Genomic DNA, 21249 nt, shown 5'->3' on the forward strand with positions numbered 1-21249 from the left:
CAAAGAAATTCTTAAATTTTATTAACTATTTTAAAATTTAATAAGTTTCTATCTTTATATTTAATAAATATTTTTAAATCTCAATATTAATATATTTATTCAAAGTATTTAATAAGAACAAAAATATAAAAAAATATTAAAAATTGATGAGTATCTTATAAATATAATTAATTTTTTTTTATTTTATAAATAGAATTAAAGTAGTATAATTTAGGGGGTTTGGGGTTAGAATGTGATAAACTTAAATTTAAATTTTTATTAGAAGACGTGTTAAATTCAGTATCCAATCATGACTTGGAAAAAAAATTACCTTCCACAAACCATCTAAAAAAAAAAAAAAAAAAACAGAGTACAATTGTTGCAGAGTCGAAGGTATAATTAAAAGCGAAGCAGAGAAGTGGCCGGTTGGCTGATTCTTCAAGTTGATAACAGCACTCTCATGCATTCCCCGTCCCTTCCCTCAACAGTCAATCCTCACCTCCATTTAAACCCCACCCACCAATCCTCCTTCCATTCACGTTCCCAATTCCTCTCTCTCTCCTTCTCCTCCTTCCTCGCCCCTCTTCCTCTCTCTTCATCACCTTCCTCTGCTTCTCTCAACCATGGTCGCTCTGTCTCGCCCTCCTCCTTCACACAATCTCTTCCACTTCAAGTCCCGCAATAATCCCACCACCTTCTTCGACGGAATCCCTGTCGTCGACCTCTCCCACCCCGACGCCAAGTTCTTCATCGTCCAGGCCTCCCAGGAATTCGGCTTCTTCAAGCTCCTCAACCATGGCGTTCCAATGGAGTTCATCACCGCTCTTGAGAACGAAGCCTTCGCGTTCTTCGCCAAACCAAAGTCCCACAAGGACCGTGCAGGCCCTCCTGACCCTTTTGGCTATGGAAGCAAGCGAATAGGCTGCAACGGCGATCTTGGTTGGATCGAATATCTTCTCCTCAACTTTAATCCCGATGTCATCTCCCCCAACACTCTCTTCGTCTTTAATCAATACCCCCCTGCTTTCTGGTAAGCAAAACAGAGTCCCCTGCTTTTTTCCTTCAGTGCTGTGCTCCAAACCAAAACTGTATCTCCCCTTCCTGAATTGAGTTTGATTCCTCTCGGAAGCATTTTGACATTGTAACTTTCAGATAAACTAAGAGGAGCCCAATAAACACGGCCCCGGAAGATGAAGAAATTGTTGTTCAATTGTAGAAATTAGGAGAGGAATAAAATGAGAAAACCGTCAAAAAGAAATCGAGATGTGTAAGAAGCTGCGAAATCCTCATAACTACTGAGAAACCCATCTAAAATCCATGTTGTCATTCTCGCGATATGAAAACCATCTGAAATCCACGACTCTCTTGGGGTCATCTAGTTGTTCTCGTCATGGGAAACCCACACAGTTGTTCCTGCTCTCTTGCCGTCGTTCTTGTTCTCTTGTTTGCTTTCTCCTAGTTTCTCAGCCCCATTCATAAAGAAACTTGTTACAGAGAAAGGAGGATGAATCGGTGGTGAGGGGTGTCGTGTCAAAGTCTTGGAGAGAAAAGATGTATCGGAGATGTGGCATAAACAAGACTGGATTTCTCATGAGCAGTGATTCATTTCCAGTTGATTTTTTGAACGCTGTAGGTTATGCCACGTGGCGACACTGATTTCATACGACTATTGGCTACTCGCTTGGAATCCAGATTTAAAAAAAAAAAAAAAAAACAGTTTCGCGCTGCTCATTTAATATTCAACATTGATGATAAATGCCAAGCTTTGACAGTGGACATCAATGCTGAACAACATTAAACCTTAAAAAATCTTAGTAAACCTCCTAATATCTTCTCATATTGAATGGATGGAGTACATCATTATTTTTCAAAAAAAATAATGCGTGCTTAATATTTAATCTTGAAGCAAACAGACCTGTCATTGCTAAAAAAAAAAAAATAGATTGGCAATTTGGCATATCAAATAAAGCATTTTCACGTACTCATCAAGGGTTAAATTTTGTGGTGTATTTTACAACTTTATTATCCGAATCTTTTTTAAATTTTATAATGGTTTTCTAAAATCTTTTAATCGGATAACAAAAAAGATTTTTTTTTATTCTAATCTGGGTTTAACAATTGGCAGCTCTGCTGTGGAGAAATACGTTTCGGCGGTGAGGAATTTGAGCTATCAGGTGCTGGAATTAATGGCGGACGGGCTGGAGATTGAAGAAAGGAATGCATTTAGCAGGCTGCTGAGGGACGAGAAGAGCGATTCTCTGTTCAGGCTGAACCACTATCCGCCGTGCTCGGGGCCGGAAGCATTGAGTGGAAAGAACTTGATTGGGTTCGGAGAACACACGGACCCACAGTTAATTTCTGTGCTGAGATCCAACAACACGTCGGGCCTGCAAATTTGCCTCAGAGATGGGACCTGGGTTTCGGTCCCATCGGATCACACCTCGTTTTTCATCAATATTGGCGATACCCTGCAGGTACCACTCATCTCAACCTACAATTACAACGATTCATTTTCCCTCAAAATCAAATCTGTTCAAATTCTTCCTGTAATTTTTTACCTAGTCTTGACATCTATCTTATCCGCCTTTTTAACCCTCTCTCTCTCTCTGCTGTGTGTCGCGAGAACAATCGTGATTCCTTAATTGGTTGAAAAAGACGCCATGGTATCCGCCAAACGTTTGATTTCACAGAAGATTCAAGATTCTTTTTTTTTTCCCCCTTATCAGCAATGATACACTGCTGTAGTAATCATCAATTTGTCCAGAACTCGAGGTGGATCAACTGTTGTGTGAAACATGGATGCAGGTGATGACGAACGGGAGGTTCAAGAGCGTGAAGCACAGGGTTGTGACAGACTCGAGCAGGTCAAGGCTATCAATGATATACTTCGGAGGACCACCGTTGATCGAAAAGATAGCGCCTTTAGCTTCATTATTGATGGGGGAGGAGGAAGAAAGCCTGTACAAGGAATTCACATGGTGCGAATACAAGAAGGCTCTGTACAAGTCAAGGCTCGGCGATAATAGGCTGGCCCTCTTCCAGAAAGCTGCAGGCCAATGAGATATTATGAATTATCCATGAATGAAAGGGTCAAGATATAATTGGCACCCCAACTGCTTTAATTTAGCATATTTTAGGTCTTTTCTTTTCTCTGTATGTTTTGTCTGCTGGGAAAATAGGGTTCAAAGGGCTTACTCGACTTGACATGTTAGTAGTGAAAGGAACAAGCTGCTGTTTAATATTGTCTGGGATCCTTTATTTTCTTAATTTTGGTTTTAATTTTCATGTAACCACCAGCGTCGATGTAATGTAGATGGAGCGCAGCTCTTTGTGATGGTGTTGTTTGAATATTAAATAGACTTCTTAATGACTTAAGCGTCAGTTTTTTTCTTTAAAAAAATGTCTGCTTTATTCAAAATAATAAAAGAATAAATGACGGAGTCTAGTCTACGACGAGATGACAAAAAGGCAAGGTTTTAAGACCCAGACCGACCCGGACGGTCGGACTGGTCGAACCGTCGCCCGCTGAAGAAAACGGGCTGGTTCAACCAATTAACTCGGATTAGCAGTTGGCCCGGGTTGACCCACCTAGAACCGGACAGTTTTTAAAGACTCGGGAAAAACCCGGAACCCGGAGCGGGTTTTACGGGTCAACAGCGGGTCGCAAAAAAATGACAAAATTGCTATTTTTAAAAATAAAAAACCCTTCTCCTCACTCTGTCTAGCAGACCAACACCTATAAGGACCCATTCTTCTTCTTTTTAATTTCACTTCTTTCTGTCTTGCACAATGCACGCACTCATTCTCGTCACCTTCTCAAATCTCAGCCATCTGGGTTTTGTTCTATGTGTCATCTCCCTCAAGCCACTCAGCCTTCTAAGCTCTGTCTTCACCGTTCAGCCATCTTGAACTCGCCTTCTCAACCATTTGGGTTCTATGTTCACCCTTCGTTGTCTTCACCATTTAACTTTAGCCATCTCAAACTCTCTCAAACTTCAAATGCTTCTTTATTCTTCATCTTCACTTCACTTTCTTCATTTTGGTTTGTGACTTCGTGTTCTTGGTTAATTCTAGTATAGGCATCCAGTTGTTGAAAGCAATCAGATGGCGTCGAGCTCGACCCCTTTCATGATTCTTCATCTTCTTTGTTGATTGCTCTCTATCTCTCTCTCAGTCCCAGTGAGATTTTCTTTCTCCCTCATTTATATCTCTACCCAATTTAATATAATCTCTATGGTTCTAAATGGAGTAGAATGAATGCTAATAGATGAGCTTGCTTTTTATTATCTGAGCTGTTTATTGCAAAATGAAGGATTGTTGAATGGATGAAGATGAATCTATTTTTTATTGTCTGAGAGTTGTTTATTGCAAATAGAAGTTTTATCTTTTTCAAATGATTATGTCTAAATCCTGATGCATTCAAGAATCTAGTGTTGTATTTATTAACTTGTTTCTTTTATATATATATATATATATATATATAAATAATTTTTTATTTAATTATTAGGTCACCGGTCCAACCGCCGGTCTGACCGGTTGAACCATGAGACCCGTGACCCATTGATATTTTCGGTTCGCTGTCCGGTCCGGATTTTAAAACATTGCAAAAGGGTCTGTTGAGCGTAAATGTTAGATTAACTCCGGAATGGAGTTTTAAAAAAAAATAAAAAAACAGTCAATTTAATATTTATAAATCACACATATACATGTGAATATAATTAAATATTGAATCTTATTAATTTTACGTTTGTAAAGAGGTGGTGTGGTGGTGTTGTCACAACGACGAGCGATGATTGTGAAGGAACAAGGTAGCATGGAAAGGGGAACAAGAGAAATAAATAAAGGATTGAAGAAATTAAAGAATGAAAATGAAAATAGGAGCAAGTGGGGAGGGAGGCCAAACAGCCTCACACATAAATAAGAGAGAAGAAGGTTGTGAAGAGGGTGTCAGGGTGGGGACATTCCCTTGTCTCATGGTCCAAACAGTCGCTCTCGCTTCCAAGCAAAGTGTATTCCCATTTTGACCATCCAGATTAACCTTTCCTTCGCTACCCCACCTTTCATCTTCATCCCCCATCTGTGACGACGACGACGACGACAAATATACATGTCTTGATTTAAAATACGACTTAATAAAGATTTCGCTTATGATCTATGAGATCGTGTGAGTGCTGTTTGAATTTAAAAGCATGCACTAATTATAATGAGTTTCTAAAACTTCATTCACAATTTTTTTTTCACAAAATAGTAAATATCTCAAAAGAAATATTTGCTATTCACAGATAAGGTCCTCCCAACACACACGCACACCATCTATCCAAAGCTAAACATATTATTGTCTGTTGGATTATCGTTATTGTTGCAGGGTGGCAACTGGCAACCACATTATTAATCAACAAGGTGTCATTGACACGTTTGATATATAGAATCCAACTCATCGGATTAATATATACAGATAATCTTACCAAGAATTACTTGACTACTAGTCCCTGTAATTGTGTTAAGACATTTGTTCCTTGAAGAAACAAAATGTCACCAGATGAGTCTTTGGAACAGGAATTCAAAACTACCCTCATGGATAGGCCAAGGTCCTCTTAGTAATCATTGTCTCGGTCAATTTGTGTCAACTCTTGCATTCACTGTTTCATCTAATTTCGTGGAATGTTCTACATGGCTTAAATGTGATTTGAATGGTTCATCTTTTATTTTCTTTATTTTAAACTGGAAAAATTTTCATCTCTAATTAAATATGCATGAACATTCAGGTTTCTTAAGGGAATACTCGCCTCAAAGAGTAGCAATTCATAAAATTTGACATTTGTCTAAATGTCAAATTTTTTTCTATATTTTTTGTGATATCATTTTATAAAATATTATATTTATTTTATATTATCAATTTTTTTTAAAAAATAAAATTAAAATATATAAAACTCTCTTAAACTTTAAGACAGTTACAAATGACTTCCTTCACTTTTAAATATTTAAAATAAACACTCTAGTCTTTAATTTATTTTTCAATGCCCCTACCGTTAATTACTTTGTTATGTTATTAACAAAGTTTACCATGTCGAACTAATTAAGAAAAGCCACATAAAAACTTTATTCATGTTTAAATAAATGTACAAAATTATATTATTTTAATAAATGTATAAATGTATTAATTTTATCCATGCTTTTAAATAAATGTACAAAAATTATATTATTTTTTTAAATATTTATTTATGTATTAGTTTTATACATGTTTTTTGTCAGGATGCGCGATTTCTTATATTAAAGGGTAAATTTTTATTTATATAAATCATTGTTTTGGAAACCGGACTGGACCGGCCGGTCGGACCAATCGAACCGTCGACCAGTTTGGTCGGTCTGATTCAAAGGAAAAAACCGTTTTAAGAGTTGAGTCAGTTTGAGTCGTTTCGAACCGGCGGTCAGACCGAAAACCGGATCCGGTTTTTAAAAATCGGACTGTTCAAAAAAAAAATTTTATTTTTTATCAAATTTTTAAAAAAAATAACTAATTTTTTTAATCATTTGATATTATATTGTATCATATGGCTTGTTAAGTCGTAATAAACTTAAAATATTTAATTTTTTTAAGTTAAATAGCAATTTCATATGTATTTCTTATATTTAAATTAGTATATACATATATAATTTTTTTTTAATTTAATTATTATGTCACCGGTTGGACCATATGAATTGTGAACCGTTGACTTTTCCGGTTCAATGTCCGATTTGGTTCTGAAAACATTAATATAAATATCATCAATGACAGTTTTTAGATTTTTTTTCATTTATTTAATATAAAGAGTTCTTTTAATTGATAAAAAAATAAAATTATATTTTTTTAAAATTGTGTAAACAGTAAATAATGAGAATAATGTCGTTCAACTAAAAAAAAAATGGTCTTGAGTATTCAAAGTTAAAAAAGAAATTACATTTTTGCTCCTCCTTAAATTGTGTTAAAAAACTAATAAAAATATTTTTTTTATATCATGTACCATGTATATTTTATTAATTTGATATGACAAATTTTATTAATAACATAACAGAGTTTATTAATTTTAGAGGGTTTTGAAAAATAAAATTAAAATTAGAAAGTTAATTTTAAATATTTAAGGTTGATGGGTCATATGTAATTGTTTCAACATTTATGGAGTTTATGTGGGGGGGGGGGACCAACGACTTAAGGTTCATTTGGTTTTCTTCCATTTCAAGTTCAGAAAGTAAAATTTTACTTTCAGAAAATTAAAAGTTGTTTGGATAGAATATTCTGTAAGAAAGTACATTCTAAAAGTACATTCAAACAGTAACTAAAAATAGATTTATAAAACATAACTATTTAAAGCTTTTGAAAAGTGAATTTAAAAAATAGGATGTTATTTGACCATACTACCTTAAGTTTAATCTCTTATTCTTTTATTTAAAAATAATTAATTCATTAAAAATATAATTATTATTTTAATAATAATAATTAGGTATCAATTTTTTTAGTATTATAAATTGAGTAATTAATCATGTTAATTTTTAGCATTAATGTATAATAAAAATTACAAATATTTATTACATCTTTTAAAATTATAAATTAAAAAATATAAATAACTAGAGATCAAATTTTTAATATTATAGATCAAAATTTATGTTATTTAAAATCTTTATTATATTTTTTAAATATTTTAAATATATTACATTTGTATAATAAAAATTATAAATTATTATAAATTAATGTTGTTTTTGGTAATTGTACATTCAAAAGCACATTTTACTATTACAAATCAAACAACTTTTAATGTATCAAACTGACTTTTAAAAAAATATATTCAAACATAAATTTCATTATAACAACTAACTTTCACTAAATTAATTTTCATCAAATAACTTTTTATCAAATAAATTTTTGATAAACTAAAAACTAAATGCACACTTAACCTTTCAACGAAACCATTCAATCTACAGGCATATCCATGTTTCTAGATAAAAGCAGGTCCATGTATCTTGCCAATTATTCACAATTCACGCTGGAATTGAAGGTCAATAGCTTGAAAAGATATTGTATTGCGAAAGAACAGATTCAATTCCCAAAAAATAAAATATTTCAATGGTATCCTGCTATTGTCATCCAAACAAAGATTTAGGTTCCATTGTGAAGTATATAGAATATTGGAGATTTTATTATATCTTCTTTCCCTTTTTCAGAGTAAATTAATTATTAATTATTAATTATTCTTTCCTAAAGTGAGAATTTACATGAAGAACTTTACAAGAGTCTACTGTAATTTATCTCAAACCTATGGCTGCCGCATGTATTTAAATAGTAGGCTAGTTTTTCCCCTGGGTTATGCAGGACTAGACTGCTTTCGCATGGGACCAAGTGGTGTAATATTAATATAATAATAATTCGGACCTCTTAAATATTATTTTAAGATTTAATTTTTAAAAATGTATATAAAAAACCATTATTTAAAAGAGGATGACTTCCTTAAATAACTCTTATATTCTTCAAGAGATTAATGTGACAACAGCAGGTTGCGAAGATACCTTAAATATCAAAAAAATGCTATCGCATTGGGCTGTGAAGATTGAAAAACTGAATTGGTCAATGTACATTAAATAAATCTAAATTTTGCAGCTTATAAAAAAAATCTTAATTTTGCACATCCTAGTTAAATTATTATTTTGCTTCTTCCTAGAACAGCTTCTTGCAGTTTTGGGCAGAATAAGTTCTCTTTTAAGGGTTCATGAATTTCGCAAGTCAGTTTTTTTAAAAAAATGTGAGAATCAACACTGACATTATTTTTTCAACAAACATAGAAAATTGGGAAAAAATGAATTAAAATAAGAGGGAATATACGAGGGTATTTTAGTCAATTTATAGTGGTGTTTTAATTATATCAACTAAAGAATTCTTAATCTGTATGTGTCATAATATACAACGATACATAGGTATGACATGAAAGGATTATTATTTTAAAGAGGAGGTTAAGTAGTATAATAAGCGTTCAAAATTTGGTTGATAACGTGTCTTAAAATAAATATTATTAAATACACACACATATTATTGGATGAAATTTATCCGATGCATGATCTCCCGTCCAAATATATGCATGAATTCGCCAATATAATTAAGTAACAACCGCAGGAGATCAGGACAAATTGAGGGATGAGTTTGATGAGGGAGAAATCCGAGGCTTTGAATTTAATTACAATTGCACCAGATGAAGAGCCATATAGAATTGTTGCATCCAATAAATGTGGACTCTGTGTGTGTGTGTTAAGTGTGTGTGTGTGTGTAACACACACACACACACTTTGGTACAAAAGTACGAACCATTGATCTGTGATATATGTGCCCTAGCTAGCTCCTTCCGGGAGAATGCACATGGGTTTTTTTTTTTTTTTTGAGAAGACTGCTTTTGTAATGTCATGTCGATGTCGGGCTTGATTTGGAAGGAAAGAAAAATCTGCAGGGATGTGAACAGTTAGATGGGAGAGGAGCGGTGAACAGAACCCTCCGGTGCAGTTGTCTGAGCCTGTGCAGGTCATATCTGCTTCATTAAATGATTTCTCTGTTTTGATTCAAGAAGGAACGCCACAATGGTCTTGTCGCGATTTTTCATTTTTGCCCCTATTCTCGTAAAAATAATGATGACCATTTGACTCTAACAATTAATCAACACAAAAATCATCATTACTACATAATTAATGGACGATGGTACATCCTTCATCTCAAATAGAGCTGAAAAAAACATGTGAGCTCGGGTTTAAACTTTAAAACCTGATTTCTCATTTTTTATTTTATTTTTCAAACTCGATTCCCTCCTTTAATTCGTGCCCGTGAGCCTTATTTTAAAAAATAAAATAAAATTAAATATTATAAATTAATTAAAATATTTTAAAATTAAAACAAATGAAATTTTCATAATTTTATTAAAAATTAAACAACACACATTAAAAAATTTAATAACAAAATTTAAATTTTGATTAAAAACAGTTCATTTTTTATAAATACACAAATATAATAATTATAAAAAATAAAAAATATTAAAAATTTTATACTATACACTGATATTTATTAAATTATATTAAATTAATTTTAAAATAAATTAAAATTAATAATAATATAATGTGTGTATGATCAAGTGAGCAGATCATTTATTTTAAATATGTGTTTCACCAAAGAAAATAATGATAATAATAATAATAATATGATAGGGCTTGAAGGACAACCCTGGATTTGAGTTTTTTTATAAGATTTATCAGGGTCAAGCTCTCAAACTCGATTACTTTAAAAAAATTATTTTTAAAACTCGAACCATTATTTAAATAAAACTTTCAAATCTGACCCTTATTCTTGATTCTAATCCCAACTTATATATTTGAGTCAGAATTATGTATATTAATAAAACACAATAGTAACACTTAATCAATATATTACAATATTATATCAACTGTACTATCTCTCTAAAAGATTACATTAAAAAATATCATCAATAAAATTTTACTTTTTTAAAGTTACTTCCTCCGTTGAAAAATATAAAGCATTTTTAATCAAATTTTATTTTAATAAAGTAATTACATACTTTTCAATTAACCCTATCTTTTTATATTTATCTCTATTAAACACCCTACAATAAATATAAAATCATTATCAATAGAGGCACTTTTAAAAAAAGGCAATGATTATACCTCAAAAGATTAAAACTATCTTATATTTTTAAACATTTAACTCCTCAAAAAATAGTTTACATTTTTAAACGAAGAGAGTATCTTATATTTTGAAATAAATTTTTTAAAATTATTTTATATTCCCTCCAATTAAAAATATAAGATATTTTTTGAGGAGTTGGATGTTCAAAAATATAAGACATTTTTAATCTTTTAAGATATAATTATTATTTTTTAAAAATTTTTTATTAATAATAATTTTATATTTATTGTAGAGTATTTAATAAAAATAAATATAAAAAAATAAAATTAATTAAAAAGTAAATAATTATTTTATTAAAAAATAAAATTTAATAAAAATATTTTATATTTCTATAGAGGAGTAATTTAAGAGGGAGTGAGTAATATATTACTTTGGTCCATTAGGTCTCAGGTGACCTCATCCCTATGTTCTAGAGACACAGAGACATGGCAGGGTTTCCTTCGTCATATGCCTCTACGTACAGATGGTGCATGCATCTTTCTCTGATCACACTGCCAATTTTCATTTACTCTTTCGAAGTGCCCATCCCGTATCGTGCATGTTGGGTCTTTCAGGGTTATAAAAGTCAGAGGGCTTCAAGTTTTTTCTATTCTAGAATCAAGGGGACGATAGAATATTTAAAAAAAGTTTCAATAATCTATATTTTTTGTTTTTATAGATAGAGACGTCTCAATATCACTTAAACACATAAAATAGGTGTCTCCGCCGCCGAGAAGATGGGCCGTGCAAGATTATGTTCATATATGCTGGCAGTTAGATTGTGTTTATACATATAGCGTGTGTCTGTGGGGTGGGGGTCAGTAGATTTTCGGAAGAAAGCCGAGTGATATTTGATTTACGAGAAGGCTCTCCAAGTGAAGTGAGGAAGAGTGGAAGACGACACCTTCTCGTTAATTGGGACGACATCTTCTAATTATGAGACTTAATTACGCGCTAATTGACAAAACTTACGTCTTGTCAGGCACTGTAATTATCATGTCCAGAATCGATAAGTAGAATCCAACTTTTTGGTTCTGCCATGTTCGGAAGGAATGCTATGTTAATTACCACCCCAAAATCCTTCCTAGCTATTATGTTATGTTCGCAAAAGTAATTTAAGTTATTTAAAAAAAAACTAATATTCTGAAAACACATTTTCTTTTAATCCTTCAAATTACTTAAACTGTACTCCTATTCAACCATCCCTGAAATCAATATGGATAATTAATTTGTTAAAAAGTAAATATGAGATCGATGAAGGAAATTAATTAAAATCACTGCTACAAAAAATGACATAAATGACTTTTTTTTACTTATAAATGAATCGACATTTATGACCTTATCATTTAAAGTCCTTCTAAATAAATGACAATTATTTACCTGTCATTTATTTCTTTATATAAATAACGGTTAAATAATCCGTCATTTAAAATATTTTTTGTGCCTTTTGTTAAAATAAATGATGGTGTGTTTAAAATATTCATCATTTATTCTTATCATAAATAACGAAAAAATTTTTAACCGTCATTTATTCACCATAAATGACAGGAAAATATTTGCCTGTTGTATATACTATGATTTTTTTTTTGAAAAAATAGAAGTCTGTTATTTATAGCAGCCTCCATGTAACAACTATACAAATAATAACTAAACAGCAATTCTAGCATTTTTATACATAAATATCAAGTGAAATTTAATTATAATCAATACAAAATGAAATTAAAACTAATCTTTTATTCTAATCTATCAAGTAATCAATTTATAGAATTTTTTAAAGGAAAGTAATTTACCAACTAATATCAAATAATGAATGAAAACTAATAAAACTATATACACTAATCCTATTTGCACTAAATCTATTGATTTTCATCTTTGTGCAATGACCACACTTGGAATATGTACTGGCACCACTTTTCAATTACATCATTTATTTGTGCATGCCCAAATTCTTCAATGTAGGAATCCTCATAGTATTGTAAAACATAAATTATCTACCATAAATTTATTTTAATAAATTAAATTCATTAGCAATTATAAAGTGAAAATTAATTGTCGGCATACCATTGTAGGAATTGTGCTCTCATTATGGATAATGATGTCTTTCATAAGTCTCATAACACATAAGCCACAATCCAAGTTATTTTTCATTTGTCTTCAAGTACTACAAATTAAAGAACTAATGAGTACATATTAATGCATTAAAAAATTATGAATATTTAAATTAAAAAATGATATTAATTACCTTTATTATATTCTAAGTGTAGGCTGTATCAAAATTTGTAAATGACTTTGGAATTGTCTGTTTAATATTTGTGTAGTACAACACAATCGCCCATATAAAAAAAAAGAAAAAAATATGTCAATATAGAAATAAAAATAAAAATATAAAATACTTATTTTTTGCATTTACGTATTAATCAACTCTAATAAAATTTGTCTATTCTCTGATTTTCCACCAAGAGAATCGAGATAATATTTCCTTGAAATGCTACCATATGGTTTAGTGGCAATTATGGTTTAGTGGCAATCAACATCCAATGGTCCTAATAACATTAATAATTAAGTGTTATAAAATTATAACTAAGTGGCCAAATTAATCTTAACAAATCCATTAATATAAGTAAGAAATAGGTTACCCTTGGCAATATGGTATTAAGAATAATGTCCTCTTTTGAGCCCTTGCTTTAAAATTTTTACTTAATTGCTTGGCTTGATCTAAAATCTTGCCCTTTTTAATTAAAGCATGTGCACTAACCTTATGGGAACTAACAAAAATGAACTTCGTTTAGGCCAAAAGGGACAATAAATTTTTCATACAAACACCTACCATCAATATATCAAATGGATTAATATATATTTAAAATACTAACAATTCATATATGAAAGATAATTTACCGTATATAAAAGCTGAGAACAGTGAGGCTGGTCATCTCATGCTACAACACTTCATCTATAATATTGAGCAAAAGAATATCATATCGTGGTGCACTGTATATTCCTGCCTCGAATGAGATTTGCAAGATTGAAGGATTAGACTTTTGAATCATTGCATATGCTTGAAGTAAATTTTGATACTGGCTTGACAATTAAGGCTCTTATTTAGGCATAGTTACATGCGAGACAATTTTTTAGAAAAGCCTAGATTGGGGCATGGTTTTTTTCTTAGATTGTGCATCTTTGATAGCTTTTTTTGGACTTGGCATCTTAACATCGATAGCTTGCCATCCAACAACGTTACTCATTGCCTCTCCTACAATCCCTGCATCCTTAATAGGAATAGGTAATGGATAGTTGAGATCTTTAGGCACATCAATAGCAACTCGTACATAGGATGTAGGAAGTGGCATATTATATAATGTGTCTTTAAGCATATTGAACACTTAACTGATAGCAATCACGTGATGATTCAGGCCATTCGCTAACAACTCACATATATTCTCTCCCTATATTAATGAGTAATATACTATATTAATGCTATGAAAAATAAAAATAGTAAAATATAAGTGAAATAAATAAGTACTATTTTACATCAGGGAGATTTTTAACGAGTTGTGTTACACTAAAACTACCTTTCCCACTAGGACTAATATGAAACTCTCCCACCTACCTCTCCTTGTCCCTTAGCAAGGTATCAATCAATTCTCGCTGCCTAGATAGCTCCTCTTTCAGTGTGGCAATCTCAACCTCTACGCCTATGTCCTCTGTTGACTTCATCTTTTTTTATGTCCTAAATATTTGTTTTTTTATGGCACCGAAGTCATAACCCTTAACCCGACCAAAGTGTTTAGGATTACCTAGTGCCTTGCCTAAGACATCTCCATTATCAGGTAGGCCACTTTTCTCTATCTCAATATGTGCAACATATAGTGAAAAATTAAGTTTATTAATTGATTATAAAAAAATGACAATATTAAAATAATATACTTACATATTTGTTGGTAAGTTCCTGAACAAGTTTGTCAACAATATTTTCTTCTTTATTGGTCCGAGCCTCTATGAAGAGTTTATGACGTGAAATAAAACTTGCTCCTGAACCCTTTCGCTCAATCTACGCATTTAAATAAAGTTGAACATTAATAGTGCACATATCAATAAAATAAAATAAAATGATATAGCTTAAATATTCACATACCATTTACTGTTCAATTCCTGCATATCCTATGCATCCTTTCTTGTATGGGTATATATCTTTCTCATGCAATTTTTTGTTGTTGCTCAATTCCTATGCAAAACACATAAAATCATATAATATATATATATATATTGATAATAAAAAATTATAGTTCTTACTTGGAATTGCCCCTCAAAATGTTGGACGATAAATTCATCCCATTGTTCTTGTGAGATTTCAAAAATTTCAGCACTAATGTTTTCAATCAATTTTTTAATGTATTTCATTCTAACGAAATACTAAAATGTCTGCATTGCCTTTCCACTTGTTGAATGAAAAATTTCATTCGACTAGCATCAATTGTGAACGTTGACTATAAAATAAGGAAATTACTTAGATTTACAGTCAAGTAATTATAATGATTATGAGTAAAGTATTTTACCTCTACTTTCTCCCAAATATAATTCTTTATTACTAGACTAACATCGTTCTAACTCCTAATTGTAATAGGCACATTTGCCTTTGCTACAATCCCTATGTAGCTGATAAATTTATTTTTGTTAAGCTTGATAGGTTACCTTTGTAATTCCATTCAAACTCATATTTTTGGTCCAGTGGTCCTTCTCCTATTTACATCACTCATCAATGTCAATTCCCTCGTTATTTGATTTGCTTCTTATTGAATTTGCTGGTCATTCATGTTAATGCTAGGATCAGTATTGCTAGGTCCACTAAGATCAATACTTTTTTAAGAAGTTATTTACCTACAAAAATAGAAAAAAACAAATATGGAGAAGAAATGAATGATAAATTGATTAAAAATGCAATTGACTATACTCTATGTAAAAAAAAATTTGGCAGCATAATGTCATAAAAATAAGTATTTCCTAGGTTTAAACTTGCTTTTTAAACCTAACATCTATTTCAATAAGCTAAATTCAATCATATGCAATCTCAATAGCAACAAAATCCAACAAAATGACATTTTTAGCCATATACAATTCCAAAAAAAAAATTCATTGAAAAATCATAAAAAAAAAGAAAAATACCATAAACATCAATTTCAATCATTGTTTTTTGTCTCATTTATCATTCTAATGTTATTCATACCTTACAATAGTAATCTAATACCAAGATAATATCATTTATTATAGCAATTGTTAAAATCTCAACAAAATAGTTATAATTTTTAGAAAAACTACACATTACTTTTGGTCATTCAAATCAACTCCAATTGTAATAAAATTTAGCATACTATTATATTTCAATATGTAGTTTCTAAGATAAAACTATCCAAATCAAATAAGGTATATAATTTTAAAAAATATTATTCAAAAAATTCGTTCAAAATTCAAAAAAAAAATACAGTCATCATGAATATGCATTTCAATCACTCATTTTCATCCTCATAATTATTCTGAGGCTACCCATAACCTCCATTAGCATCCTCAAGCTAAGAACACATCATATATTATCAATTTTGACAACCCACATTACCAAAATCAAGCAACAATATGCACAGAAAGTTAACTATGTAAATTCAAGCAATAAAACTCTACAAAACAAAGAATAAATTATTTCCACAGCAAAAAAGTCAAAGGACATTGAAGAAATGGTAGAAAACATGAAAAAAAAGGCACCTTGGAAGAAAATGGGTTGAAACACAATGGTAAACTTAGGGCACAACGAACGACAGTGAGGACGATGGCGGAAACACGATGGAGGTGGGGGATGATGGTCGACTATAGAAATGAAGTCACTTTGAGGGTTTACTTGTAATTTCGTATGAAAGTGAAGAAGAGAAGAGAGGGAATTCATTAGGTGCGCAAGAGAGAATATGAAATGGAAGAAACTAAAAAAATTATAAACAAGAATGAATAAAGGCCATTTAAATGCCCTTCATTTATTCCACTTTATATGAGGGCATTCCAAAAGCATATTATAATGACTTTATATGACGGGCATTTCAAGTGCCCGTTATATAAAATCTCATTTTTACTTTAAATTTTAAAACTTAAACATTATATGAGGGGTGTTAAAACACCCATCATATAATGTCATCAATATAAATGATGAGGGTTTAGGAAGATCGTCATTTATGTTGATATTAATTTTAAATTTTTTTAAGAGGCAAAATTTGAAGCTTTATATGATGGGTGTTAAAACACCCGTCATATATGTTAATGAAATAAATGACGGTGTTTAAAACACCTGTTATTTATTTTGCAATCATTACTCGCCTTTTTTTAAGTGAAGAACTTTTTTAAAACTATTATTTTTAATGATATTATATATCAATAATTTTGCAGTAGTGAATCTTGCATTTAGGACTAATAAAACAAGCTCCCCCACCAGGCAAATGGCTCTTACTTTGAGGATTGGTGGGAATGTAATTAATAAATTGAACACATTTTTATTGGATCAAAGCAATATTTCAACCAATTTATGATGGGCTCAAGTTATATATAGAGAAAGAGAGAGTTTGAATTAGAAATATTTTTTCCGATTCAAAATATAAGACATTTTTAATTATAATTTAAATATTAATAAAATTCAGTTATATCCTTATTTTTAGTTATAATTAACATAAATTTTCTTTTTTATCACTTTTTCCAGCTGTCAATAATAAATCAAATGAGAGAGATAATTTTTTTAATGAAATACTATAACATAAGAAAGCATAAATCTCTTACAGATCAATAAAGTTTTAACCATAATGAAAAGTGGAGAAAATTTAATATATACTAATAATATATACTAATAAATTTATATAACAAACTACGTTAAATAAAAAAAAATGTCAAAACCTATCAAGTTTTATATCTTGAACCATGAGTTGGGAAATTTTTTTTTTATAATTTGGACCCAAGGCAGTATTTCCTTGACCTATCGCGCAATTTGAGAAGGGAAGTGCCCATTTTGTGGAAGTTGGCGTCTGCCTGTCGTTTCTTGTAGCACAAGATTCCTTTTGCCCATGGCAAAACTAACTTGGGATACCATTGCCTATATACTCCCTCTTATATCTATTATAGGCTATTTTATAAATATTGTTTATTGTTAATATAAAACGTTTATATTTTTTAATATTACTTTTATTTATGTAATGCAATTTCAAAAAAAAAATCTTTTAAATAGGAGTGAAATTGAAAATTATTTCCATAGTATAAAAAATTGAAAGTTTATTATTTTTCAAGCAAAATTAATAATTTAACTACTTTTTCTTGATTTAAGTGAGATATAACTATGCCTTGTAATAGGCGCCGTAGAGAGTATATTTAAAATCAAGTTAACGGTAGTTTCCAACATAAAAATAAAACTGACCATGATACGACGTTTCTAACTTGAAACTAAGTATGCCCTCAACCCTTGAAGTTGATTATTAATTAGCAATACGTATGTTCAGCATAAAAATCTTTTCTTGCATATGTAAGTGTTTATGTATGCATGTTTGTAAGCATGTGTTTGTATATGCATGTATATAAAGAAAGCTAAATGTACAGTACGGGAATATATCTGTTGTTCGATCAACTTCGCTAATTTATTGAAGAGGATCCAAGTCAACTAACTATGCTCCATTATATTACGACCAAATTAAAGTAGTAGTCAAGCTTAAAGTTGCGCTCAATGGTGTGTGTTTGTATATAGGATTTTGATCCGGTGGGTGGCCCAAATCAATTCATTTGATAAGATTAATTCCAATTATATTTATTGGATTTAATTGACATTTGAAAATTATTAAAATATATTTTCCTTCAAAAATTTAGAACAACCCTCATGATAAGAGTATCCCTTACACATGTTGTCTCCTCTAAAAATTCAAAACAACTACTAATAATCTGATTTGCAATCTAGTCTGACCTAATATGAGAAGTAAGATTTGATATTTCTTGAGTATCACACACACACATATAAATACACGAGAAAATCTCCAACACTCATTCAATTAAATTAAACCAGTGATTTTCTAACTATCGTGCCATGTAAGATATTCATTGGATGAATTCATATTACTCACCAAATTTAAATTCATGCCACACGTCTCATGCTCTAAAATAATTTGGACCCATAAGAAAATCTCAAGACTTTTAGGTCCCATAAGTCTCTCCTTCTCTCTCTCTCTCTCTCTCTCTCTCAAACTTAAACTATATTCTGTGGTGGACATATAGGGACCCATATTTTGATCCCACGTAACAAAAATTGAACTTAAGGTGATTAAAAAGATAGTATGGGAAAAAAAAGAAAAGAAAAATGGTTCACTGTTCATTGTATATAATCTCTCCAAGTGCAAGGTATGTGTTACCAGATTATGTCAGGAATCTGATATTTATCCCTTCAGAATATTAGATACATGCTGGTCAATAAAAGGGAGACAGGCTTGCCACTTGCTGTCCTTTGACGCTGCCAAGTTCATTGAACTCAGATCATTTAGCTTTTATAATCACTCAGTCAAAATCTTTTATCATTTCGGCTTTCGTATAGAAACACTTGAAGTCATATCTCACAGCACAGGCTATTTATTTCAGTCTTATCAATCGGACCGTATTAATGAATGATCAGGACAATTTCTTATAATTTTTTTCAGAATGAATTAATGGACCAGTTCATGCATCACAGCCTCAGTAAAAATGGACAATATATACATCACACCTAAGAAAATGGAGTAATCCATCGTTTTCCCCCACCTTAAAAGAAATTATTTTGATTTTCACAAATAGTCAAACATGCCACTTAATTAATTCCTTTGTAATATGTAATTTGTGGAAACTAGTCTCGAGGAAACCAATTATCACTACTACATAAATAAAATTCAGTAACATACATTTTATAATAATAAAAAATAAAACACCACTGACATTAAAGTTGAAGCAGAGAGGTGACATCTTTTATTTTAAATGCCACCATTTATAACTTATTTTTTTATATACAATTTTAATAAATAAAAAGAGGTGGCGTTTCAAGAAAGGCAAAACGTCACCTCTCTTCTTTTTCATTAAATTAATATTTTTTTTTACAATTAAAAGTAGAGAGGAATGCCACCTCTCTTCCTTTTTCAACATTTTATTATAAGATAAAATATTATTTTATTATAATTTATTTAATTGATATTATTATCAATATGTATTATTATCCAATAATTTAATAAGAGTGTTTAGCTTGGACTTGTCTCGATTAGTCTGATATTGTCCCAACCATATCTGGGGCGGGTCTTGTTTTGATCCAAAAATAATCGAAACGAGACTTTATGAAATGGGAGAGGAAAGGAGTTCGGGATGGAACGGGACACGAGATTACCATCGGGACGTCTCATCCTGTCTCGAATATTATATACACATTATTTTTTATTTTAAATATATTAATTATATTAATATAATTTATACTCATATTAATTATATCAATTATAATTTTAATACTTGTAATTCTTGTTTAAAACTAAAATTTTTTATATTGATAATTTTTAATGAAATTGAGTAAACCTGATGATATATTTCTTTATAATATATTAATTATATTAATATAATTTATTCTTATATCTATCTATTTAATAACTTTTATTTATAATGTATTTCTTGTTTTATTTTCATAAGAGTAATTAGCTTAGTACATTTTACTAAAGTAGAAGAGCAATGATTTAATATTGTGCTTGACTTGTCAGTTATTGCTATTCTTGTAACCTAAAAATTACTTGTATTTGCTATTATAATGTGTAGTTGTGATTAATGTAATTCAATAATTAACTTTAAATTGTTGTAATTTATGTACTTGTGTTGTTTTGATTTTAAACTTAATAAATTATATGATTTAAAATTTTAATAAACATTGGCGGAACGTCCTGGTCTTGTTCTGGTCCCATCTCAACTCCTAACGGGATGGGATAAATTTCAAAATAGGACGGGACACAAGATCAAAATTCAGTTCCGATCTTTTTTTTAGACGGGACACTGGACGAAATTGTCCCAGACCTATCCCATCCCGTAAACACCTCTATAATTTAAAAGCAGAGAGGTGGCATTTTTTTTAGCTTGAAAATACCACCTCTCTACCCTATTAATGATTTAATATTTTATTCTATCAGATTAAATAATTATTTATTATAATTTGTTAAAGAAATAATTTTAAATGGAACATCACATCATTTAATAAATAAAATAAGAGAGGCCACGTTTGCTGTGTTTGAAAATATCATTCTCTATATTCTCTTATTAATTTAAAAATGTGTTTTATCATATTAAAAATTATTACATTATAATTTACTTATTAAGTATTCATAACTAATATATAAAAATATTTAAAAAATAATTGAATAGAGGAGGCATTTCCAAACTTGAAAATGCCACCTCTATTCCTTTTTCTATATTTTATTATAAGATAAAATATTATTTTATTATAATTTATTTAATTAATATTAATTATTAATATGTATTATTATTTACTAATTTAAAAGCAGAGAGGGGGAATTTCTTTAGCTTGAAAA

General features: G+C 30.4%; 1 protein-coding gene across 1 annotated transcript; it reads left to right on the plus strand.

Annotated features, from left to right (window-relative positions):
- The first annotated feature begins 444 nt into the window (after positions 1-444).
- Positions 445-3346, plus strand: LOC129306894 (gibberellin 2-beta-dioxygenase-like). The gene is made up of 3 exons (XM_054947686.1): positions 445-1009; positions 2105-2453; positions 2785-3346. The coding sequence occupies exons 1-3, from the start codon at positions 603-605 to the stop codon at positions 3037-3039; spliced, it is 1011 nt and encodes a 336-aa protein (XP_054803661.1). The 5' UTR covers positions 445-602; the 3' UTR covers positions 3040-3346.
- The last annotated feature ends 17903 nt before the right edge of the window (positions 3347-21249 follow it).

The sequence above is a fragment of the Prosopis cineraria genome, unplaced genomic scaffold, assembly GCF_029017545.1.
Source record: "Prosopis cineraria cultivar Desert tree isolate PC_DT_omini unplaced genomic scaffold, ASM2901754v1 PC3, whole genome shotgun sequence".
NCBI classification, from domain to species: domain Eukaryota; kingdom Viridiplantae; phylum Streptophyta; class Magnoliopsida; order Fabales; family Fabaceae; genus Prosopis; species Prosopis cineraria.